Raw genomic sequence first — 24,191 nt, forward strand, 5'->3', positions numbered from 1 at the left:
TGCTTTTATTAGCATCACTCCGAGACACCAGAGGGCGCTGTGGTGACAGCGGTTATTTATAATAGGCCTGCTGAAGGTAAAGATGGCGGAGTCTGAAGAACCAAAAGCGGGCCCTTGCACTTTTTTGTTCAAAAAATCTACCAGAAAATTCTCCGGACGAAAGAGAAAAGCAAGCGACAGCGACAAAGGTGGTAATAAATCATTTAGCTTGTGTTTTTGTTATCGTTTTCATGATGATAATCCCCTGTGATGGCAACGTTGTGGCTTTGTCAACAGTCCTGAAATGTCAAACACAAATTTGCTACAGTCACAAGTGTTTGTGTGTATTCCTGTCTTTAATAATGCCAATTACATTTACCTAATTATAAGAGTGAAACGCGCTACAAACGACAGAAATATGAGCGCAACTTTGTAAACTGTGTGCAGGTTGTGACAATTTTCGTCGCTGCTAAAAACCAGTTCCCTCATTTGTGTTGCGTTTTGGCTCCCTCGGAATTTGGAGGGCTATGACTTGTTTGTGCAACTGTATATAAAAAGCTGTATTTTCTCTATGTCCGGTTAATTCAGATGTCACTTGATAGCTACCAACCCCTGTGGGCTTGAATGGAAGTTGTAATAAGTTTGCGTTTTCACAGTTGGGATTATCATTGCACTTCTGTTAATAACTATTAAATACTGTACATGTCAACACTCCTTATATTTAGATTTTAGATTTGGATCCATTCCATCTATTACTATCTATTTCACTACTACTATTTATCATTACATTTCCTTTAATACTGTACATATCCACACCTTTATAGTTTTATTTTTAGATTTATATTTCGTTATTTTCTAGTTGCCTACTTATTATTATTTCTATTTCTTAATACCTTGATATACAAAGTGAGTGAAAGTTTCCCCGTCTGGGATCAATAAAGTATTTCTGATTGATGGAGAAGAGTATCTTTTTTTCAGATGGCAATAGTGATGAGGACCAGAGCTCTGTGGTCAGAAAAGGAAAGAAAGACACTCGAGTCAACCCAATGATTCAAAAGGTACCATAATAATACTATTTTAAAATCCATTTTGAGTTTAAAGGTGAGGTAAGCCTGACCCTGGTCTTGTCCCTGTTCAGTCAAAGAAGGTGGAGAGAGACGCTGTATCTTCCAGTGAAAGTGAATCTGAAAAAGAAGACAAGAAGATCACTGTCGCCTACAAGTCCACACGGTCAGCAGTGAGTTGAGATATTTCTTTCATATTGCAGGAACCATAAAGTGCAATGGTTTAAACCCCCTGGTTAGGGAAAGTAAATGAGACACAATTGTCTCCTCCAGCAACTTTTGTTATAGTGCCAATGAGCAAGCTAAACAACCTCCCTGTTACTCAAGTAGAGCTGCTCACTTCATAGTTTGTATGAGCTCTGATGTTTTGGCCATTTGTTTTTGGCTTGATGGAGGTGCTGTAGCAGTCTCTCTCATTCTTGTCTCAAAAAAGAAACCGGAGGGACCCGAGGACATGGGTGCAACTGCTACATACGAGCTGGACACAGAGAGAGACAAGGACGCTCAGGCCATCTTTGAGAGGAGTCAGAAAATCCAAGAGGTACATGAGAAATTACATGATGTGATTCTTCAATATAAATGTACAAAATGTGTCTTCATACACTTATATTTTTTAGTCAAATAGGCAGTGTTCAATTCAATGCATCGGTATTGTCTGAAAATACTGCTCAGTTCAGTTATAAATCTTGTATAACTGCACCAAGTCACAGTTGAAATATCAAACTGATTAGATTATTTGCACCAACCTTTATATATCAGCATAAACTTAAATGTTAAATTATGCACAGTTTTTCTTTTCCTACTTAATGCATGAACCCTTTTTCTTCTTTAACAGGAGCTGGAGGGTAAAGAGGATGATAAAATCTACCGTGGCATTAACAACTACCAAAAATTCATCAAGCCAAAAGATACCATCATGGGAAATGCCTCCTCTGGCATGGTCAGGTGAGCACTGAGCAGAGACGTATTCATCACATGTTTTCATAAGACATTTCTTCTCCAATGAATGCTAATATATAACCAGGTATTTTTGATATCATTTCTTTCAATCTGTTTAACAGAAAAGGGCCAATCCGAGCCCCTGAGCACCTGAGAGCCACAGTCAGGTGGGATTACCAGCCGGACATCTGCAAGGACTACAAGGAGACTGGTTTCTGTGGTTTTGGAGGTGGGTTTGAGCTTTGTATCATTTGAAATATCAAAATAATCAACTTTTTAACATCTTAACCATTCATGTTCTTCTCTCCTGTTATTAGACAGCTGCAAGTTCCTTCATGACAGATCAGACTACAAACATGGCTGGCAGATTGAGAGGGAACTGGAGGAGGGCAGATACGGAGCCAATGGTGAGTTCAGGAAGGGGGATTTCATGTTTTTTGCCCGCATCAGCATTTCCTGAACAATACTGTGCTTTCATCTAGATGATGAGAACTACGAGGTGAGCAGTGACGACGAGGACTTACCCTTTAAGTGCTTCATCTGCAGGGAATCCTTTAAGAATCCCATCATCACAAAGTAGGACTCTTTTTCTCTTCTTCATTCTGCAGAGCCTTGTTTATCATCAGGAGCAATGTGTTGACCTGTGAAATATCTCCCAGGTGTAGGCACTATTTCTGTGAGACCTGTGCTCTTCAGCATTACCGCAAGTCCAAGCGTTGCTATGTATGCAACACTCAAACCAATGGCGTCTTCAACCCCGCTAAGGGTAAGCAGGCTCTGTTAAAGAACTCTTGATAAACAGGAATAAACTTTTAAGAAATTCATGTGATGAATGTCACTTAACAATTCTCTCCAATCATGTTTGTATTATTTTCCTTTATTCTTCCTTTATCCAGAGTTGATGGCTAAGATGGAGAAGCGTAATGCCGCAACAGACCAGCCGCCATCAGATGAGGAAGATTAGCAACATCTTAATCTTTTCAACCCTCCCCTTATGTTTGTCCATGTACTTTTTCAATAAAATAACTTTTTTTTAGATAGTTAACTGCCTCACTGTGTATTACCATCAAGTTAAACCATTAAATGTAAGTCACTTTGGATAAAAGCGTCTGCCAAATGAGTAAATGTAAAGTGAACAATGTTTATTGTTAAAAGTCAAGTTTGACTTTTGCAACACGTTGTTTTGCCCTCGCTTTTAAATGTACAAGCAGACAAAACAAGCACCAATGTAACATTCACGTTTGACGTAAGTAACATCACATCCAGAGTAAGTTCAAGGAAATACATAGCATAATTCTATGCTCTGAAGGTTAAACTAGAGATGTTACACTTAACCTCTGTGCAACTAAAGAGATGCGTAAAGCACGAGATGAAGTTTACAATGCAACACAGGCAGAGAGCTATAATGCGTATACATGCTGTACATTAAGTTGACCATCTGGACAAAGTCGAAACCTTCCATCTGGTGTAGAGGGGGCTGATAGCGAGGTGTGAGAACCGGTGTGCACCCATATGGTGGTCTCACTGAGCAGATGGGCCGCATCAAGCGGCCATTTTCAAACAAGAGGTAGAGTGCCCCCTCTGAATATTTAGTAGCAGCTTCCTACTGATCCATTTAATGGGAATCTTTAGGTTGAGGCTACATCTGCATCCATAGACCTTCCTCTGAAAATGCAACAGCATGAGATAAACAATCCTGCTGTGTTTTGCCTCTACGGGGCTTGTAATGTGCGAGTACAATCTGTAAACAGACGTGTGTGTGAAATAGAGAGGCCATCAGTGCAAGAGTCGGTGCATATCTAGAGAACAGATGCGTGTGCAAGACCTCAAGATGAGGCAAGATGGCTGCTGGCTTTTAACTTCTGTCTGAGAACAGCAACTCCTTTTAGGTTGAGGCTTGAATTATTTACAAGGGAACCATTACAAAAACAGTTCTCGTCCCGTATGCTCCGAGACTTTCCTGTCAGAGTCCTACAAGTCGCTCCCCACAGAGTCCTCCACTGTCAGAAGTCCCAGTCGTCCACCTCCAGGTGGCTAAGGCCTGACTCCAGACTAGCCAGTCCAGAGGGAGAGTCCTGCGGCTTGGAGCTGCTGAAGGTGGAGATAGGCGTCACAGGCCGCAACAGCTCAGGCAGCGCCTCTGAGGGCCGACGTTTGATCTGAGGGAGGGGAATAACATCTGGATTACAATATTTAAATATTTCTTTTTCAATGTATTCTTCACATCATACCTAACCAAATGCATAGTTGTAGTATTATTAGTAATATAAAAGTAAAGCCAGTGGAAATATAATTGGCATGGTGGAGCATTTTTAGGCAGCAAAGAAAACATGTTTTCTTTTTGTAAAGTCACCTTGGTCATATGGCAGAAGCTGGAATTTGTGACACTTAAGATTATGTCAATACAGTAAATATACATTTGTTTCAGAACTAAAAAAAAAACCTCTACTGTAACACCACAAAGTCCTGTTTCAAACAGAAGTTCAGCAATTTATAGCAACAGAAATCAAAAGGAAATTTGTCTTTAGCAACTAAGCTCAGAAGATAATGTATTTTACAAAAAAGGTGAAAAAAAAATAGTAGAAATGTATAGTTTATAGTGTTGTTTTCATAAGTCAGGATTAACTTACACACCTGTTTGAAGAAGGGATGACCTATTAGAGTGGTGGCAGACGGCCTGAAGGAAAACAAAGCGAAAACAATTAGTGGAATCCTACACTTACAATATGTCCTATACAACATTTAAGCACGCAGGAAGAAAAAGGCCAACCTCTTTTCTGGGTCTCGCTGTAGACACACCTCCACAAAGGCATGGAATTGTGGGGAGAACGTGCGGTTGTAAGGGTGTCCTGCGGACGAGGAGGAGGGCTCTCCGTTGGAGTGGCGAACACCTCCGGCTCCTGGGCCCTCGCAGATCCCAGAGTCAGCCCCAGAGCGTGAAGGTTTCAGGGACAGCTCCTCTGGAGGGATAGTGGTGGTGTCCAGCAAACACGGCACCGTCCCATTTAGCTTCTCCAGCAGCATCTGTGGAAGCAAAGTGGACACGGAGTGTGTTAGTTCACCTACCCTTTGATTCCAGGAAAACAGCTTACAGACCTTTGTATTTCAATTTACGAGATATGGCCCTTTCCTTGATGTAGTTTTTAAAACTGAACAAGCTTAAGTTGACTACAGTACTTTGTTGTACTGTTTGTGCAAATAAATAAGGTTTGTCTGAAAATTTATCTAATAGTGGAATTTTTATCCCGCAGTTTTATTTGTCACTAAAATACTGGTTACAAACAGATAATGTGATGAAGAACTGATAGGTCTTTTCTCACCTGTGTAGCTGGCATGTCTTTGAAGGGGACATGTCCATTTGCCAGTTCACAGGCTGTAATGCCAAGGCTGTAGATGTCTGACCGAGAGTCGTAGCCCTCCAGGTTCTGAGAAGAAACATTTGCACATGAAATTTAAACAATCAGTCAATTTCATCACCATTTCAGTTCTGATTCCTTTTAAGTTTGCTGATAAATGCAGCATGAAGAACTATTACCCTTGGATTTTGACTGCAGAACAGTATGTGTAGACCAGGGTAAAGACAGTATTACACAGATTAATGCTCGATTGTGGAGGGATGCAGTACTGTACCTGCTGCAGCACCTCAGGGCTGAGCCAGGGCAGCACCTTGACGCTGTACTGGGGGAAGTCGTGGACAACTTTGGCCCTCTGGCCGTGACGAATCAGGCTGAAGATGCTCCGTAGACCTGACATGCAGACCTGGCCGTCTGCTGAAATCAGCACGTGGCTGGCCTTCACGCTCCTGCACATAACGAAAGACAGTTAAGACAATGAATATCACATTGACCTGTATTAATACGTATGGTTAGACTGACATGTTAGTTTATCAATATTGTCAATTTATTAAAACTCAATGCAAGTATAGGCCCAGAAACCAGCACAGAAAAGAAATTATGAACAGCTTATTGTGTAAGAGAGATACTGGCGTGTCCATCTTCTCCAGCTATGACATAACGACTCCTTCTTAAACCACTGTTAGTCCTGATCAATGACCAAGTAATGCTACAATGGGTGATAACCCTATGTAGCTTTTTTATTTCGATTTAAGAGAGCTGTCTGAATATGTTTGTTGTTATTACTGTTTTAGGTCAAAGTTAACCAGAGAACCCTTTCCATTATCACCTGGGAGGATTTTATGCAACAGCTTCACTGTGTCATATATAAATACTGCAATGACCCCACTTCAACCGTCCCCTAAACCTAACAAAATGTCATTCCTTTGGCTTTCAGCAGAACGTCTTTGTGTGTGTTTAGCAGCTTTCAAACATTTTGTTTAATTTTGATTTGGCAAGAAAATTATATGTCTGCCTTTAAAAACTCAAAGCCAATGTTAAAGTGTGTCTTACCGGTGCACATATCCCATGTGGTGGATGTATTCAAGAGCTTTGAGCATGCCCAGCAAAATGTAAGCGATGGTCAGCTCACTCATACCATCAGTGAAATGTGTGCAGATCAGATCTCTGGCTGACCCTGAAAGACCATCAAACAGATAATCATGATAAGAAATTGTCCTCTATTAGTACTACTACTTTAAAATACTGGTAACACACTTTAATTACATATCATGAAATACAGTGACAGTTTAACTGTATTTATTACCATAAGCCATGAAGGGGGTGATGACCCATAGCTCATTTTCAGCTATGAAGATGCTCTTGTAAGGTAAAATACTGGGGTGGTGAAACAGCTTTGACACATGTAGTTCACCCTGGGAAGCAGATAAAGACAAATTATTCTTTATTAAATAAAGACGACAGGGGATTCTGCATTAGGCTTAGGAGGGTGAGCGGTAAAGGCAGGAAAATTAATCAGACAGACACAAGGGTTACATAAGTATTCCCAATGAAGCAGTGAGATGAAAGATTGGGAACAGAAGACTACGAGGGAGCTGAGTTACGGTAGAACGATGGGGTCGAGTGCTGATGCAGACCTGCAGGTAGGTAACCATGTCATTAGTGCATGACTCTAAATCAATCCGTCGGATGGCTACGTGCTCCCCAGTGGGTCTGTATCGAGCCAGGTTCACCGCCATCAAGTCATCCAAGCCCCGGCCTAAAACACACACACACACACACACACACGCCATCACTGTTTTGAGAGGACGGCTATAAGGATTTATTGAATTAGATTTTTTTATCCAGTGTGTTTGTGTAAAGAGTTTATGGAGTGGTTGCATTGTTGTGATGCTTGCCTGAGACCAAGTTGTGACACAGTATGAGATATACAAAATTTCTGCATCTGCACTCACTAGATTTCAAATACATTTTAAATGAGCAAGGTTACATCCCTGAACAATGTGTGGTGAAACCTGTAATATAAAAAAAATAAAACTGAGGCTGAGCCTGTCTCAGATCCAGTTCACTGAAAAAATCTAAGATGTATTAGAGACTTCAAGTTTTTCATTTTTTCAAATAATGGTGCAGTGAATTAGCTTTATTAAAAATTATGTCACAATAGGCTGTACTTTAGCCAATACATACTTCTAATGGCTAACTGCTAAAAACTGAATGAAATGTGTGTATCTTGAAATAATTACAAAACAGCCAAGTGTGCCTTTGCTTACCAATAACAGTGAGGAGCTCGTAGGCGCTGCTGTCAGGGAGGAAGCTTCCCATGGTGTCCCGACGTGGGAGGAAGGTCAGACTCTCCTGACTATCCTCATGGGCCTGGAGGTAGAGGGGAGGAAACAGCAAATGAAGATGGGCTGTGACACTGACTTCACTTGCTGCAGTGCAGGACTGTGTTGAAGAGCTTGCGAGTGACTACCGCAGGTAGGAGTTGGTCATATATGTGAGAACTGTAAAAAGATCACCAAAGGATAGGCTGAGGTGTGTTTGCAAGGTGTGTTAGCATGACCCCTGGCACTAACCACAGAAATAAAAAAACAGGAACTGGAAAACATTATTAACACATACTGGCACTCAAACCATCCCCATTGTAAATATCTACTGTAGATCCACTAATGAAAACATATTCAAATACCAAAGATCCACTTAAACAATGGGTGTTGTTTTTATGGCCCAAGACAGTTACAATATAAAGTGTTTCTGAAACCATAACATGTGAACAGAATCACTGTGGCCTACTCTTAGCCTATCCCCTCTTGTGTTAAGTTAGAAATTATTTTAGACTTGTGCATTTAAAGTAAATATTCTTGGAAGTGAGGACTCCTGAATTCCATCAATTTACTGCCATTCAAATGATGGAAATGGACAGATTGCAGTACCAAGCTGTGGAGGCAAATGAAGACAAGCTGTATGAATACTAGGATTGTTTTCATGGTGACCAGAATGAAGACGCATATTCAAAACTGGAATAGTGCACTTCCTTGAACGTAATTTTATCCTACAGGTACGGGACTGACTTCAAGATCAAGGTTAAAGACACACAACCAAGAGTTGTTCCATGTGTGGACAGTTCTCTGGATGTGAAGCCAAACAATGCCTTTTGCCAAACATAAACTTTACAGACTGTACATTAAAACTGGCGTGACACCATAAAGTCAAACATGCTATGCCAGCCATCAGTTCAGGGAACATCTGTAAATGTTGATCTAATCACATGGGTTACAGTACAAACTGCCATCGTGATCAGATTCAGAAGAGGTTGCCATGCATTGCTAAAGCTGAACACATGGAACTCCATCCATCTACAGTCCGCAGGGACACACAGTGGCTCACGTCAAAGTGTGACATTATCAGTTCACCACCAACTCAACAACAGGCCGCCAGCACAGACAGACAGTGTCAAAACGCAAACACTCACAACACAAAATGTTCTTAGAGAATTTTGACTTTTAGTGAGGCGACACCAAAATCCAAAACAAAGCAGTTACCTGTAGCATGTTAACAACACACTCGTGACCCAGACAGGACTATTTTGAAAGGCTGTATTAGAGGACTGTAAGCTCTACCGTTTCCCCGTCTTCTCCAACTGAAACCCTGGTGAGTGAGGGGAGATGTCCTTCTGAGCTATGAGCATGTACAGCATGTGTCATGAACTAGACACTCATGCATACATAAATGTGCAAAGCCTCTGGGGTTTGTGGATTCCTCTGCATATGAATCTGTGTGCGCACATACACATTCATGCACGCACATACACAAAGGGAAAATGGGGGGTAATGATGCAGTGACAGGAGTACCACACTTACTTTCCTGTGAGAGAGTCCCTGAGCTTGCTCTGGGATAGAAAAACCACATCAATGACATAAAGACACACACAAAACAAGAGAAGGGTCCGTGTTTAGAGCAGCTCTTGAACAGGGAAGTGGAGCAACTGGTAGCGGGAGTTTGCAGCAGGCTACAGAATCTGATAGATGACCTTTGCTGGTTTCCCTGCTACTAACAGGATTTGTCTGAACCAGCAGCTTTGTCCACAAAGTGACACATTATTATCATTACAGACCGTTGTCATGATAACTTGAATATGTTTAAACTGCACTGCAAATAAAAATAATGGGAAAACAAATCCAGCTAAACCCTGCAGGGTCTTCCCAGGTATTATGTAAGGCAATGGGAACATAGCACAGCCAAAAGAGAAATGAAATTCTTAAACAAACATGCAACATTGAGCAATGATCTGCCCGCAAGAAATGAAAATGAGCATAAAAAGGCATAATCCACCTCACCAAAATATTTTTATAATACACAAAAGCTTCAATAATGTGCCAAAAATCATATTGATTATTAATGAGAAGAAACATGGCACTTCAAAACATAAACAAACCACCGATTCACGCAGTCTTTAAGCTTCAGGAAGCATGGAAAGACTTCAAATCTGATTTGCAACTCACAAACTACAGTCCGTTCAAATACAGCATACTACATTTATTCTTATCTAAAGGATCTAGAGTGTCACTTAATGTGACTGCTGGAAATATCACAGAAAAAATAAACCAGTGGAGTACAATCAGCCACAATGATAAATATTATAAATCCAGCTTCTGGCTAGTAAGCCATTTTGGCTAGAACTCAACAGACAGTAGTTTAAATGTTCCAGTCCATTTAAAAAAAATAACATGAATGGTAAAAGCACCTTGTGGACCGAGTATGATTTGGGTGAGTATAATTTTCTCAGGACTCATATTTGCTTGGTCTTGACCAAGAACCAACACAATTATTTTTGTTGGTACTCTCATGATCATCCAACCAAAAAAAAAATCATCCCCTCAGTGGCCCACAGAAAGATTTATGACTGGAGGGTGGGTGGTTTTAGGGAAAAGCTAAAAGTTCAAAATGTGAATAAGAACCTCCGAGAAACTGTGAGAATGAAAAAGACACTTAACCTCCAATCCTTCTAGAGATGCAGCTCTGTAGCCAAGAGTAAATAACTAAATGAAGCAGGAAGTATGCCAGTCTGAATAGTTGTGGTATTCACAGTTTCAGGGTTTTTCTTCAACTGTGTGAACATAAGTGTGACTGTGGTTGTCTTTGGATTCACCCGACAATGAAACATTTGACTAAAATTTGCTATGACATACTCTGTGAATGATGGGAGTGTCTTTTTGAGGATTTCATAAAGAGCGTAGATGTGTATATTTGTTCTGCACTGCCTAGAACCCTAATACACAAAATATAATAAGGCAAAACTAAGCACCTACACATCTACAGACTAGTCAACATTACATGTATTCACTCTTATTTTCTATTTTGACAAATATATTACGTACATACTGTAGGAACAAAAATGAAAAGCTACCCGTCATGAGTGACAGTTTCCGCCTCTAATAACACTGCTGGTTTTGCACAATTTCAGCAAATAAGGAAGTATCTGATGTGTGTGAACGAGTTAGTAGTGCAGAGGTGAGATAAATTCAGTGTGAGTGGGCAAGTCGGATATTCTGGTTAAAACAAAGATCCCCTGCTGCTGCTGTACAGAGATCAGTACATCAAACTCTATGGAGTCTGATTGACTGACACTGTGGATCACGTAGCCTGCCGACAACACTATGGATTTTTCTTGAATCACCAATTAAGTGAACCGAATTATTGACACATAAACTAAAACACTCTTTCTGCTTGCAGTCAGGCAATTCAATTGCATTCCTTGTTCTTATCCTGTGATGCTTACTTTATATACTTGCTATACTTACTATGCTTGTAAAATGGGTTATATTATTGTGATTGCACATGTAACTGATTTGAATTACTCAACTTGGACTGCTGTTATTCTGCAATTCATGATACCATGTAGGATATACACCGTCTGTAAGTATATGCTATTTGTAATTACCACTGATGTGAAAGGTTTCCCCAGTTACCAGCTGATCACATGCTGGCTCAAACCCAATCTTAAAGCTCGGCACCACAATGAGTTCTATAATTTGCTGAATCTGTATCGGAAGTGCTAGAAGTTCTGATTACATTCAGACTGACTCAATGAAGCAAATATGGTTAAACACATGAGTTACCGCAAGAGGGATAACTCAAATTTAGGTATAATGGCAAATGAAAATATTTGACAGCCAAAAACAAAGATACAACAGTTTTTACACACAAGATTAACACATAAACAAGAAGCATTAAATAAAATGGCACACACCTAAGACGGGTAACAAATCGCTGATTGACTGAAATTTTCCTACTTGTGATTCAAGGATGACATTTGAGAAGCAGAGCAAAGCAACGACTTACTTAGAGCAAAGCTATGACAGGATGTTGTTTTCTGTTTATGCTGGTGCCTAATGTGTAAGCAGTGCTTTAGGAACCTTTTGTTGCATCTCGGTTTGCCTTGGACCTCACCTCCAAATAACTCCAAATCCCGCAGGCTCTCCACACTCAATTTCTCAGATACCCAACGCTGACAGACACAGAGGGTTAATGACAAACATGGAGAAAAGAGAGAAAATGCAAGCAAGAATAAGGAAATGTCGCACAGAAACATAAACATATTTAAAGCTGTTGAGGAAAGAAAGTTCATGTTGACTTAATTTGTAGCTTTAAAAGTGTTCTGTCTCTTGGGTGGAAGAGAAACTCATAAAAAGCTACATTTTTCATACAGTCCTCTCTAAGAACTATGCAAATATAACTGTATGTTATTGTCTTATCAGTGATAACAATAGTGTCTGGCTGCTTGCAATGAAAGCTCATAAACATCATAAATGTGATTAAAGGCCTTTCTTTTCCTAGACCAAAGACAAGTGACAATGGAAATATTGATTAAAAACATATGAGTACTGTAGTACATTAAATCCTTGCTTGGGAAACTGGCCTTGTAAACCTAAGTCTAAAATAGGAGGTACTTGGCAAACACTTACAAGAAAAGACATGGATCCTCTTGAGTGTGTTACATATGAAATGCTGAAAACATATCCAGAGAACACCTGTAAAGAGTGAAGACAAGTTAAGGAGAAGATGTCTCTGTTAAGTCTCCTCCTGCTGGGGACAAAAGTCACTTGTGGTTGGTCAATGATGCTCGTTACATGATTTGATTTGACTTCACTTTATTATCAGAATATTTTTTGGTAGTTGGTCTTGCGTCCAAAGGCGTATATTGTAAATACATTTAATCAAACAACAAAATAAATACTACAAACATATATTACATCAGACATCACGAAGTATAAGTAGATGCAATGCAATCAATTGAAATGCTCACTCTCACATTCAGAGCTCAGTCTACACAGGTACAGTGAGGCCTACTTAGAACCCAAACACTGATTTAACAGTTTTACAGACTGAGGAACAAAACAGTTCTGCAGTCTGTTCAGTTTAGTCTGAGGGACCCAAAGTCTTCTGTCTAATAGCTAAAGCTTATATTCTTTAAATAAAATCTGACTGTCAGAGACAACATTCTCTTAGTATGCAGTTTCAAACCTTGACTCAAATGTTTAACCCACAATCTTTGAGCAGATACATATTTATTACCACAGTCTAGCTTTAAGCTGAATAGTGAGACAAGTGTCCTACGCACTGATTCCATACTGCACAACACTGCACAACACTGCATTATAGATTGGAAAAATAATAATAATGATATTAATGTTTGCTCCAAATGACAAAAATGATAAATATACTGCAGACATAATCTATAAAGCAGCATTCACACAGAAGCCTAAATATTAATAGGTGGAAAATGTATTATATCAGTTTTACAATCATGTGTATAAATCGTGAAGAGCAGAGGTGAGCTCACACAACCCTGGGGTGCTCCTGACTTTGACGTAAAAATAGAAGATGAATGTTTGTCAATATGTACATGCTACACATCGTTAGATCTGTTAGATTCTCCACAATTCAATCGTTTAGTTCATTTTACAGTAACACTGACCATCAAAGCATTCAGATTTACTAGCGTGGCAAAGGTATTAAAGGTCTGTCTCATACAGATGCCTGTCCCAAATGTAGGCAGGGTGAGTTCAGTGATTTAAGCAAATAAAAACCCGGGCTATTAATTGATGTTTTACTGTATGTCTAATTATCTGCACTCTGTTGGTAAGAAATGAATGAATGAGATGAGGATTAACCTGTAGTTAAATGTCTCTGTTGAATTCTATCACAGAATACATATATGTGTGTACTGATATCCTGAAACACAGCACACACAACTGTAGAACATAAATATTATTTGATAGTTTAAATGTTATTGTTGTTGTTTGAAATGACTTATGTTTTGGCACATAACCAAACACGACAACTTGTCATGCTTACTGCATGCTATGTATATAAGTTATTATTACTTATTAAAGTGATCATTAAACCTTGTATAGCAAAGTAAAGTCTACCAGTCAGATGATCTAGTGCTGGCTTGAGTGATGCTTTCTATTTCCACACTGATTTTGAGGTTGAAACCAATCAACACGCTTGATAAAAATGTGTTTGTAATGCAAAACACGGAGATGTGTCTCTGACTTCCAACCATTGCAAATAACGTTAACTTGAACAGAGTTAGAAGAAGAAAAAAAGCAAATCACTAACTCGTAGCAGATTATTCACAGGCAGAGTTCAGGTCTTGCTAATGGCTAATGTTGCTATGACGAAGGGCGCAGGCTACCGTTAGCTAAAACAACTGCCTTCAATTATTTTAGTAATAACAAATTGCATTATTTTAATGTCTTAATAACTTACCTATAAACCGTTTAGAACAGCAATGCCGTGTTGGAGTAATATTATATTTCAGGATAACTTATTTAGCTAGCCATCCTCCCCAGCAAAATATTTTTCCACTACGCCTTCTTGGATGAACGCCGTGTCGCGTAGGAACGACGACACACCCAACGGCGCGCACACATGACGTAATCACCGCTTGGTCTGCTGAAAACACTGGAGAGCTGTTTTTTTTTTTTTACTGGAAACAGAAACAGGTAAATACGCCCTGTTAGCCACTGTTCACAAAGTTATCGATATAATCAGCCAATGGAAAATATCATCGTATATTACACTCGAGTGTGAAAGGCATCCTAACTAAAACCATGTTTACGGAGAAGTGAATCGACTCTAGCATCGCACACCCCTGCCTCGGCCTCGATTTGCGGCCTTGAGCTAAACGTTAAGGTTATGCATAAGTTAGACATATTGTGAACAATAATAAGGTTTTGTTGTTATCAAATTACTGTCCTGCAGAGTAACCGCCGTAGGCCCGCAGCTGAATCCAAAATGCTTTTATCGCTTTGGACCGTCGTGTTTAGCTAATGGCTAACTAGCATCAATGTTAACACGGATACGTCAGTTTCAGCCTGATAACGTTTCCTCCTGCAGAACCCTATTAAATATACCTGTTATTACAATGTTCTAGTAGTGCTTCTGGTGCGGCCTCCATGGACATGTTTAATGAAATCCCCTTATGAATTGCGAGTATGTATTGTAACATTATAAACATATAACATTGTAAACATATGTTTATCCTAAGGGTGCGATTTGTGTAAAAAACAGATGGGGGATTTTTTTTTCTCTCGTAAAAATAAGGATCTATAACGTTACCAAACCGAGATGTAGAATATGATGTGTAGGCCAGGACATCTCTGTAGCTTTGCAATATTTAATTTAAAATGGTATTTTGACACAAATTTAGCCTTCAACAAATATTGCACCTCCTGTGATTTGAAAATTGCATTAGGTCATATTGTGATTTTGATAAGATTTCGAATAATTATTCATCCCTACTGCACAGCTACTTACACACACACACACACACACACACACACACACATACATACATACATACATACATACATATATATATATATATAAAATAAATAAGTAAAAAAAAAATGCACATCCGAATGTCTGTGTCTGTAACTTTCCTATGTAAATAACTGTATATGGCCTATTGCTTTATTTTATTTATTTTAAATGTTACTACATTTTAATACACATTTAATTATCTGTTAAGTTCTGTGTATGTACTGGCATGAAGGGACTACAGATTTTCGTTTAATGACAAATTAACAACCTTTGTAACCCTTTTTATTTGTTTATAAAGCGCCGAATGGTTTAGGGCCAAAATATATTTCCGATCTTCTGCTACATTATGCACCATCCAAACATCACAGGTCGTCTAGGATCAGGTCTGCTTTCTTTCCCCAGAGTCAAAACTAAACATGGAGAAGCAGCGTTCAGCTGCCAGACTCCCAGAAAACTACAGGTCTGCTGAAACTGTGAATTCTTTTAAATCAAAACTGAAGACTTTTCTTTTCACTTTGCACTTTGAATTGCCTTGTTGTTGAAATGTGCTATACAGATAAACTTGCCTTGCCTTGTCTTGTAACTCTTGTATGTTGTTTAGCTAATGTTGGTCTCTAATGTTTGAAGCTAACCTTACTGCGGTGGCAGAAGTCCCCGTCAATAAAAGTGAAAGTATGCGACGGGTTATTCTGTTTATTTAAAAAGCAGCTAACCAAATCAACTATTTAACAAGCAAAGTGAATGGCAGACAGGGCTACTTATTTACTACTTTTTCATAACTTAGTCTTGTTTCTAGTGAAATTGTCGTTGTTAACCAGAATACGTCTGCTATAAATGGTCCTGTGACCTGATTCAGAGAAGTGCTCGGTCACTATCTATTGGGAGTACCTTAAAGAACCAAGGCAGACAAACCAAAAATACCAAAATGTTTGAACAAGATTTGGTATAATAACAGTGGCATCTTAAGACTTAAAAGGCTTTTCTCCCCTCTTGTTTTCACAGCTCAGCCATGAACTGGAACAAAGGTGGTCCAGGTGTGAAACGAGGATTTGGGTTTGGAGGATTTTCCCTTGCAGGGAAAAAAGACGAGCCTGATGTAACTCCAAAATCTCACACGTCATTCGGAGGCGCAGGGTCAAGTGGGGGATATGGGAAGAACCAACAGCTCCCGTCGTTCTACAAAATAGGGACCAAAAGAGCTAATTTTGATGAGGAAAATGCGTGAGTATTACATCTCTATCATACACATACATACACTTACACATATGTTCTGGTTAACCCCTGAGAAAACCGTCAGTGTAAAATGTGATATGTGGTATTAGATAATTATAAACTGCATCTTTGTCATTGTCAACAAGGTATTTTGAAGATGATGAAGAGGAGTCCAGCAGCAATGTGGATCTGCCGTACATTCCAGCTGAGAACTCGCCCACACGGCAGCAGATGCAGTCTGGTGGTGGCTCAGACAGTGAAGATGACCCACTGGATGCCTTCATGGCAGAGGTTGAGGTGAGAACAGAATTAAAGATTGACAGAAACAAACTAGAATATGCTTCTAAATGCTTCATCTGCTCTTTTCTCTAACAAATCGTTATTTTTCTCCTCCTCCAGAACCAAGCAGCTAAAGACATGAGAAAACTAGAGGAAAAGGAAAAGGAGAAAAAGTCAACAAAGTAAGACTTAAATGTCCTCTCATGTTTGATTGTTAGTCACTTCTGTGGTCCTTATGCTTAGGTTAAACTTTGACCAAAATAAATAAGGATTGCCCGCAACTGAATTAAAATGTTATGTAAAAATAGTAAAAGTCTACTAATTTGAGATAATCAGACTGTTAATTATATGTATTTAACTGCTGTTCACTGCTTTTACAAACATCTTAATTACCAATACAGCTTTATGCTGAAATTATATCTTAAGTCTCTCCAAGTAGTGGCACAAAGCATTGCACATCCAGCAATTTTTTGCTGGCTTAGCAGATATCATCAGGTAAGCAGAGTGACCTTAGTCATGATAGGATGTGGGCTGTCTTGGGTGTATGAACGAGCCGCAGGGAAGTTTTTTTTTTTCTCCGCTTGTCATTTCAGGGGTATTCGTGATGACATTGAAGAAGAAGATGAACAAGTGAGTGAGCCCTCCAAAGTTCTTCATCCACTACATCGTTGATCAGAGAGGTCTCCAGACCAAACATTCCTTAAATCGACCCTGTCTAATCTTATAAAGCCCCCTGCCTTCCTCTCTATCTGACCACGCAGGTTGCATTTAGGATCATTATGATGGAGGGCTTTTTCTTATGTAGATTATTCTTGTTGTTTAGAAAGTGTGTGGGGGGCGGGGAGCATGTTTAATATTTGATTTGTTTGAGCCAGTGGCAGAATAGTTGATATCATATTGTGAACAGTAATTTATCCTTCTGTTATAAAGCTGAATGTCTCTTTAAGTGTTTGTCAGTTACTGATGGCTGGTTGCTGTGGTAAGCAGCAAACCTGCTCGGTTTTTCACATGAAATGCTGTGCTCTCTGCAGGAAGCCTACTTCCGCTACATGGCAGAGAATCCCACAGCTGGGCTGACCCAAGAGGAAGAGGAGGAAAATATTGACTATGACAGTGACGGGAACCCAATCGCCTCTACCACCAAGAAAATCATCTTGCCGCTTCCCCCCATTGACCACTCTGAGGTATATTTGATGATGCTAAATGAGCTCAGAAAGTTCAGGAGTCTCAACTACGGATCAACATTTTATGTTTATAACGTGTAATATGAGTGAATTTATTTGTTTTTCTCATTTTTTTACTATAGATTGATTACCCACCCTTTGAGAAAAACTTCTACAATGAGCACGAGGAGCTCAGCAACCTGACTGGAACTCAAGTGTTGGAATTAAGGCACAAACTGAACTTAAGGGTAAGTGTGCGATTCATACATGCTACAGATGCACCAAATGTTAGGAAACTGAAATTAATCGTACGAAAATCGCAAAAAAACCTCTTTCAGTGTTCATCCTAATAAGTCAAAAAGACTGAATAAATTTTACCGAAAAATTAAATTGACATTTGACATTTTAAAGTTTTGAGAAAGACGCAAAAATCGCCGTTTGCAGACCCTGTTCTGCTGAATTGTCTCCTAGCACATCCACACCATCTGTGGCTGACTTCTTAGAAAAGGCAACAAACAACCTGAACCGCTTTGATTGTATCTGTCACTCGTTTATGAGAAGACGATTAAGCTAGCAGCACCTAAATTGTCCATTAAAATTAAATGGACACATGTAATTTACTTTACCGGACCCTCTTGGGCCTTGGACCTACCGCCAATAGTCTCTCCAAATCCTTTGGGAAACACTGAGTAAAAGAACATTTTGACTATTTAATTTATGCAGTGGTTTTTAAAAAATCGTGAAAAAAATGTGAAAAACTTTGTGTGGTATTCAGGAAAGTTGTTAAGTTTTTCATTGTATTCAATTTTGGCTTTGGCCAAGAATTGTAATTTCGGTGCATCCCTAATACATACTAGTATATAAATGTTATATAGGTGAAATGATACACATGGCAGATTCAGTCTTTTTTGTTTTGGCCCCAATCCACTTTTTAGCAACATTCCTTGCAGTGATGGCTGTGGGGAACAGATACAATGGAGACATAGTCCTTTTTTTGTGTGTGAACTGTTTTCATCATTATAATTGTTCTGAATCTCTCTGTTTTCTGCTACTTTACCTTGTCTTTCTCAGGTATCTGGTGCTGCCCCTCCAAAACCTTCTACTAGCTTTGCTCATTTCGGCTTTGATGAGCAGCTAATGCACCAAATCCGCAAGTCTGAGTACACTCAGCCCACACCGATTCAGTGCCAGGTATAATGCAAGTTTATCTTAAGGTTGTGCCATTATTGACTATTGAAAGTTTTTTTTTTTATATATATATTTCATGAAGAATTCGTTGTTTTTGTTCTCCATCTGGGTTGTAGGGTGTGCCCATAGCTCTTTCTGGACGTGATATGATTGGTATTGCAAAAACTGGCAGTGGCAAAACTGCAGCTTTTATCTGGCCCATGCTGGTTCACATCATGGACCAAAAGGAACTGGAGCCGGGAGAAGGGCCCATCGCAGTCATCGTGTGTCCCACCAGAGAGCTTTGTCAGCAGGTAAGAAATGGGAAGGGACGGAGTCAGACTTTGTGAGTGTGTAAAGGACATGTGCTGTAGTATTACTGTTTGTGTGTCACTTTAAATGTTTGCCAGATCCATGCAGAGTGTAAGCGTTTTGGGAAAGCCTACTCATTGCGGTCTGTGGCGGTTTATGGAGGAGGCAGCATGTGGGAGCAAGCCAAAGCGCTGCAGGAGGGAGCAGAAATTGTGGTGTGCACTCCGGTAAGAGAAGGGACGACCAACTTTTGTCTTTTGTCTTTTTCTTCTAAGAAGAAAGCTCACACCCTGCTGCTGCAACAAATGCGAGATTTATTGTTTGTGTGTTTGCACAGGGTCGTCTGATTGACCACGTTAAAAAGAAGGCCACGTCCCTGCAAAGAGTGACATACTTGGTGTTTGATGAGGCCGATCGCATGTTTGATATGGGCTTTGGTGGGTTGGCGTTATTGTTGTTGTAACAAAGATGTTGTAAACCTGATTTGTGCACTGCAACTTAGTTCTCTTTTCACTTTCAGAATATCAGGTTAGATCTGTTGCTAGCCATGTCCGCCCCGACAGACAGAGTGAGTGGGTTTCCTTAAGTATGAAGACAATGTTCATTATCATAAGTAGAGAGGCTTCAGAGTGCTTTTTATAATTGTTAATATGATTTCCTTCACAGCCCTTCTGTTTAGCGCTACTTTCCGAAAGAAGATAGAGAGGCTTGCCAGAGACATCTTGGTGGATCCTATTCGTGTGGTGCAGGGAGACATCGGAGAGGTATGCAGCATCACACATTATCAAATAACTCTGTAGGTACACAAAGAGACAGATTTGCTAGTTTATCCCTTTTCAGTGTGTCTCAATTCCCTAAACTCAAATTCAAGCCTACATAAATATTAAATACAGTAATTAATATGTTGAAATAATGTTTCAAATGGCTGAACAATTAAGTGAAATATTATTGAAATCGCAATATAGCAGAAGTGCAATATCCAGATTGCAGGAGCTGCACTTGTTTGCAGCTTGTAAGCATTGTGGTGCTACAGAGATGCCCCAGCCTGCAACTCATTTTCTCTAGATGGAAGGGAACATGCTTGTTTGTTACAGAACCCAGAACAAATAATATCATCATCATCATTTTAATATTTTTTTTCCAGTGAAAGTTAAATGCAAAAATTACCATTCTCACTAAAATCCTGACTCTTATTGCAATTTTGGTCAAAATAATCGCAATCTAAATTTTTCTTCAAGGCCAAGTTTTATAAAATAAAACATTTTAAAATTTGACTTGTCTGTCTTTGAACTTCTGTTTTAGGTGTACAGTATTTACATTTTCAATGTATCCCATGTTTTAATGACCTTCCTCTCTGACCAGGCCAATGAGGATGTGACCCAGGTGGTGGAGCTGCTGCCCAGCGGGACAGATAAATGGAGCTGGCTGACCCGGCGGCTGGTCGAGTTCACCTCCTCCGGCTCAGTCCTCATCTTCGTCACCAAGAAGGCGAACTCTGAGGAACTGGCCACTAACCTGACCCAAGAGGGCTACAGCCTGGGCCTCCTGCACGGAGACATGGACCAGAGTGAGAGGAACAAGGTCATCAGCGACTTCAAGAAAAAGAATTTGCCTGTTCTGGTGGCCACAGATGTTGCTGGTGAGTTCAAGAGACTGTGCTGATGGATCCTTGTCGCTTTCTGTTTGAGGATGAACAGTTTTGTGTGCTGTTTTTTAACATTTACTCTGGGAAGTGACCGTTCAGTCTACTTTATATTGAGAGCTGAGTACCAAAGCTATAATATAAACTTATAACTTAATCTTTTAACATTTTTCTGCTTCTTGTTTTTATTCCCCCGCAGCTCGTGGTCTGGACATCCCGTCTATTCGCACTGTGGTGAACTACGACGTGGCACGAGACATCGACACACACACACACAGGATTGGTCGAACTGGTCGTGCTGGAGAGAAGGGTGTGGCTTACACTCTCCTCACGAACAAAGACACCACATTCGCTGGTGACCTTGTGAGAAATCTAGAGGGCGCTAATCAAGCTGTTTCCAAAGAGTTGATGGATTTAGCCATGCAGGTGCGATAAAGAAGTTGAAGAATCAAAAAAGCCGGAGAGTAAATATATTGGTGTTTAGGGGTGAATGTTTTTAACTTTGTTCTTTTGACGGTTTCCCCCCAGAATCCCTGGTTCAGGAAATCCCGATTCAAGGGTGGTAAAGGAAAGAGGCTGAATATTGGCGGAGGTGGTCTTGGTTACAGAGAGAGACCGGGCCTGGGGGCTGAAAGCTCTGTGAGTTGTAAATCTGCTTTTTTTGTGATGTGGGAATAATCTAAGCAATCTAAGTACTTTGCACTGTAAAATGAACAAATATTAACAATAATTCCAGACTAAACCTATAAACTTCGACCCTCTTACACCATTAAAAGCTCTTAAGATGGAAAATATTTATTTTCTTTTGGGGAAAATTCAGAGAGATGTGAGTAACTCTCTGTTGTCTTAGCAGGAACGCAGCAGCAGCAGCAGCAGCATAATGTCTTCTGCTGGTAGTTATGAAGGCTACAGCAAACCGGCCACTGGGGCAATGGGAGATCGCATGTCTGCGATGAAACAAGCCTTCCAGGTAAATCTCTCTTCCTTCTGTTGTTCTGTCTTAATTACTATCAACTTTTACATGACAAATAACAATACTTTTCAAAACATCCCCCCCTCTGTTTTTTTTGGAATCGCACCCCTGTTTAAATTAAATTTACAAAGTAAAGTTTTCAATTCAGGCATTTATTTCATGAAAACTTCCACAAAAAATAATTGTTGTAGTTATTACACTACTACACCACCATTACATTTTCCCTGGAGGTGCGCTTACCACACTTTGGGAATCGCTGGTCTAAAACAATTGTGTTGCCTGTCACTCACTCATAGCACAAGGTCTTGAAAGTACCAACAGCATTGGTAGTAAAGGGAATTTTAGATGATCTCAGCACCTGGCAAAGAAATGTTTTAGTCAACTAGTAAATTAACCAGCATCCTGTCACCACCTTGCAATATATTTTGGTCATTTGTGTCACCAGGCAGTGTAATCCCTAATTAGACGTTTCAGAGGAAGGATGTCCCTTAAAAGTAAGGATATCTTCTGCCTCCCAAGCAGCTAATCTATTCTTCTCAATGTCTCTTTTTCTTCTAGGCTCAGTATAAGAGCCACTTTGTGGCTGCGTCAAGCGGTCCTCCAAAGCTCAGCACCAAATCTAACAGCTCATCAGGCTGGACCAGTGCCGGAAGCCTGAGCTCTGTGCCAACGGAGGCCGCCAATGGTTCAGAACGGTCCCAGGGCGCCATGATGTCCATGTCTGGCTTCACCAGCGCTGGCTCCCTTAGCTCAGTGCCCACCAATCAAACCAGTTCTCTGCTCAGCTACCCTCCGCCTGCTCCTCCCTCACAGAGAGACAGTTCACGGGACAGACACGGGGACGACCGGGGGCGCCATGGAGACAAAGATCGTGACCGCCACAGCGACAGAGGCGATCGACACAGTGGAGAGGATCGCTACGGAGACCGGGACCGCCATGGAGATAGAGAGCGTGACCGCCACGGGGACCGGGACCGCTACAGTAGCAGCCGCCACACCGATAGTCGTAACGGAGATGGAAGCAAGAGGGACAGAGAGGATCGGAGAAGTGAGAGGGAGGGGGGAGACAGGGGGAGTGGGGAGGGGAGGGACAGAGGAGATGATAGCTTTGCTGTCCCTGAACCACCGAAACGTAGAAAGAGCAGGTGGGACAACTAAAGGGGGGGGAAAAAAACACATCATTAGAATAATATGTGCAACCAACTGCTCCATGATGAGCTTGTCTCCTGTGTTGGCAGATAGCATATCAGAGGCTGACACAGGCACAGTACTTTAGGGGGTATTTTGTAGACTTGGAATAAAAAGTGTACTGACGCTTGTGTCAAGTTGGGTAGGACATTGTGATTTGTTCAGAGTTCAACAGTGTCAGACAGATCAACAGAAGCAGCTCAGAGACAGCCACTGCACATATACCACCAAGACAAGTTATTGTAAGTTAATAGGATCAAGCTGTAGAGCTGTAATGAATCCTACTGTCGTAAAACAATTCATAGTTTGGATGTGTTGGTTGTTGTCTTGTTTCCTCTCACTGAGCTCCAAACATGCTTTTGTGCTTGCAAATCTGATGCTTTATTTTGGGTCTTCGCTTAGTGTGTTTGTGTGTTTTGTTAATCTACAAAGCTAACTGTTTAATTTTTGAAGGCGCTCTGTGATGATTCACAGTCACACACATACATTGTCAAAACTATGTGTGGCTCTCTTTGTGTCTTGTATTCAAGTTTTAGTGAAGTGCCTTTCCTTGGCATTTAGTCTGTCTATGCTTTTGAAATGTTTTTCAAGAAGATGCGTTTGTTTGTATGAAAGGAATTTTGAGTGTTCATTCACACATGGAAAATGTGAAGTTTTGATTAAAAAGACTCCTTTGGCATCTACTTTTGTTTCTGCTTTCAATAACAGTCAAATGATGAAAACTGAAAACATCTGCACATCTGAGGTTCTCAGTTCAGTCTGTAAATGCAAAATAATGTTTTCCTAAATCACCAAATACATCGAATACTTTTTCTTAAAGTGTCTATTATGCAGTACATCAAATGAATTTTGTTTTATTTTGTCCTTTTATTTGTAATTCAGTAGGCAAAGAAGCGGGCATGTTGACTTTAAAACAAAACTGCCATTTGAAGTACAGATTGCCATGAAATAAAGACATTTAGAAAGACACGAAAGAACTGAGTGCTTGTTGTACTATGAATATCTTCACTGTCATGGTCATAAAATGCTCAGGGGCTGCTGTAATTCAGGCTTTAGTGCAGAATTGGAAACCAATTGATTTAATAGAAG

The 24,191-nt window shown here is 40.1% G+C and overlaps 3 protein-coding genes across 9 annotated transcripts; 2 read left to right on the top strand and 1 right to left on the bottom strand.

Moving 5' to 3' along the window:
• The first annotated feature begins 45 nt into the window (after positions 1 to 45).
• On the top strand, positions 46 to 3,027 carry rnf113a (ring finger protein 113A). Its single transcript, XM_046035742.1, has 10 exons — positions 46 to 188; positions 958 to 1,037; positions 1,118 to 1,216; positions 1,477 to 1,584; positions 1,879 to 1,988; positions 2,105 to 2,211; positions 2,300 to 2,389; positions 2,465 to 2,558; positions 2,642 to 2,748; positions 2,879 to 3,027. Exons 1-10 carry the CDS (start codon positions 83 to 85, stop codon positions 2,944 to 2,946), a joined length of 969 nt encoding a protein of 322 aa, XP_045891698.1. The 5' UTR covers positions 46 to 82; the 3' UTR covers positions 2,947 to 3,027.
• A 76-nt stretch (positions 3,028 to 3,103) lies between these two features.
• On the bottom strand, positions 3,104 to 14,267 carry strada (STE20 related adaptor alpha). Of its 4 annotated transcripts, XM_046035730.1 has the most exons (13): positions 14,111 to 14,267; positions 12,301 to 12,366; positions 11,786 to 11,843; positions 9,196 to 9,224; positions 7,606 to 7,708; positions 6,973 to 7,094; positions 6,642 to 6,750; positions 6,389 to 6,512; positions 5,613 to 5,784; positions 5,303 to 5,407; positions 4,753 to 5,006; positions 4,617 to 4,659; positions 3,104 to 4,141 (listed from the first exon to the last, which is right to left on the bottom strand). In XM_046035730.1, exons 2-13 carry the CDS (start codon positions 12,310 to 12,312, stop codon positions 3,986 to 3,988), a joined length of 1,287 nt encoding a protein of 428 aa, XP_045891686.1. In that variant the 5' UTR covers positions 12,313 to 12,366; positions 14,111 to 14,267; the 3' UTR covers positions 3,104 to 3,985. The 4 variants fall into 4 exon arrangements, with proteins under 4 accessions (XP_045891686.1, XP_045891669.1, XP_045891662.1 ...); XM_046035713.1 differs by lacking the exon at positions 9,196 to 9,224 and having other exon boundaries at positions 14,111 to 14,221; XM_046035706.1 differs by lacking the exons at positions 9,196 to 9,224; positions 11,786 to 11,843.
• On the top strand, positions 14,215 to 23,785 carry ddx42 (DEAD (Asp-Glu-Ala-Asp) box helicase 42). Of its 4 annotated transcripts, none has more exons than XM_046035652.1 (19): positions 14,261 to 14,346; positions 15,569 to 15,626; positions 16,169 to 16,387; positions 16,525 to 16,675; positions 16,778 to 16,839; positions 17,251 to 17,287; positions 17,689 to 17,841; positions 17,964 to 18,068; positions 18,892 to 19,011; positions 19,125 to 19,301; positions 19,398 to 19,526; positions 19,637 to 19,736; positions 19,820 to 19,867; positions 19,966 to 20,063; positions 20,662 to 20,938; positions 21,141 to 21,367; positions 21,470 to 21,580; positions 21,792 to 21,911; positions 22,473 to 23,785. In XM_046035652.1, exons 2-19 carry the CDS (start codon positions 15,583 to 15,585, stop codon positions 23,070 to 23,072), a joined length of 2,778 nt encoding a protein of 925 aa, XP_045891608.1. In that variant the 5' UTR covers positions 14,261 to 14,346; positions 15,569 to 15,582; the 3' UTR covers positions 23,073 to 23,785. The 4 variants fall into 4 exon arrangements, with proteins under 4 accessions (XP_045891622.1, XP_045891608.1, XP_045891613.1 ...); XM_046035657.1 differs by having other exon boundaries at positions 21,795 to 21,911; XM_046035666.1 differs by lacking the exon at positions 15,569 to 15,626 and having other exon boundaries at positions 14,215 to 14,346.
• Positions 23,786 to 24,191: the final 406 nt, after the last annotated feature.

Source organism: Micropterus dolomieu, linkage group LG02 (genome assembly GCF_021292245.1).
Source record: "Micropterus dolomieu isolate WLL.071019.BEF.003 ecotype Adirondacks linkage group LG02, ASM2129224v1, whole genome shotgun sequence".
NCBI lineage: Eukaryota > Metazoa > Chordata > Actinopteri > Centrarchiformes > Centrarchidae > Micropterus > Micropterus dolomieu.

Excerpts from the sequence above, each read along its gene's own strand:
- rnf113a (XM_046035742.1), top strand. The coding sequence starts at position 83 with ATGGCGGAGTCTGAAGAACCAAAAGCGGGCCCTTGCACTTTTTTGTTC. Across the intron at positions 189-957 it reads AGCAAGCGACAGCGACAAAG|ATGGCAATAGTGATGAGGAC; the intron begins GTGGTAATAAAT and ends TCTTTTTTTCAG. Across the intron at positions 1,038-1,117 it reads TCAACCCAATGATTCAAAAG|TCAAAGAAGGTGGAGAGAGA; the intron begins GTACCATAATAA and ends GTCCCTGTTCAG.
- strada (XM_046035730.1), bottom strand. Across the intron at positions 6,751-6,972 it reads ACATGGTTACCTACCTGCAG|GGTGAACTACATGTGTCAAA; the intron begins GTCTGCATCAGC and ends TCTGCTTCCCAG. Across the intron at positions 5,007-5,302 it reads AAGACATGCCAGCTACACAG|ATGCTGCTGGAGAAGCTAAA; the intron begins GTGAGAAAAGAC and ends TTGCTTCCACAG.
- ddx42 (XM_046035652.1), top strand. The coding sequence starts at position 15,583 with ATGGAGAAGCAGCGTTCAGCTGCCAGACTCCCAGAAAACTACAG. Across the intron at positions 16,388-16,524 it reads AATTTTGATGAGGAAAATGC|GTATTTTGAAGATGATGAAG; the intron begins GTGAGTATTACA and ends ATTGTCAACAAG. Across the intron at positions 17,842-17,963 it reads CCCCCATTGACCACTCTGAG|ATTGATTACCCACCCTTTGA; the intron begins GTATATTTGATG and ends TTTTTACTATAG.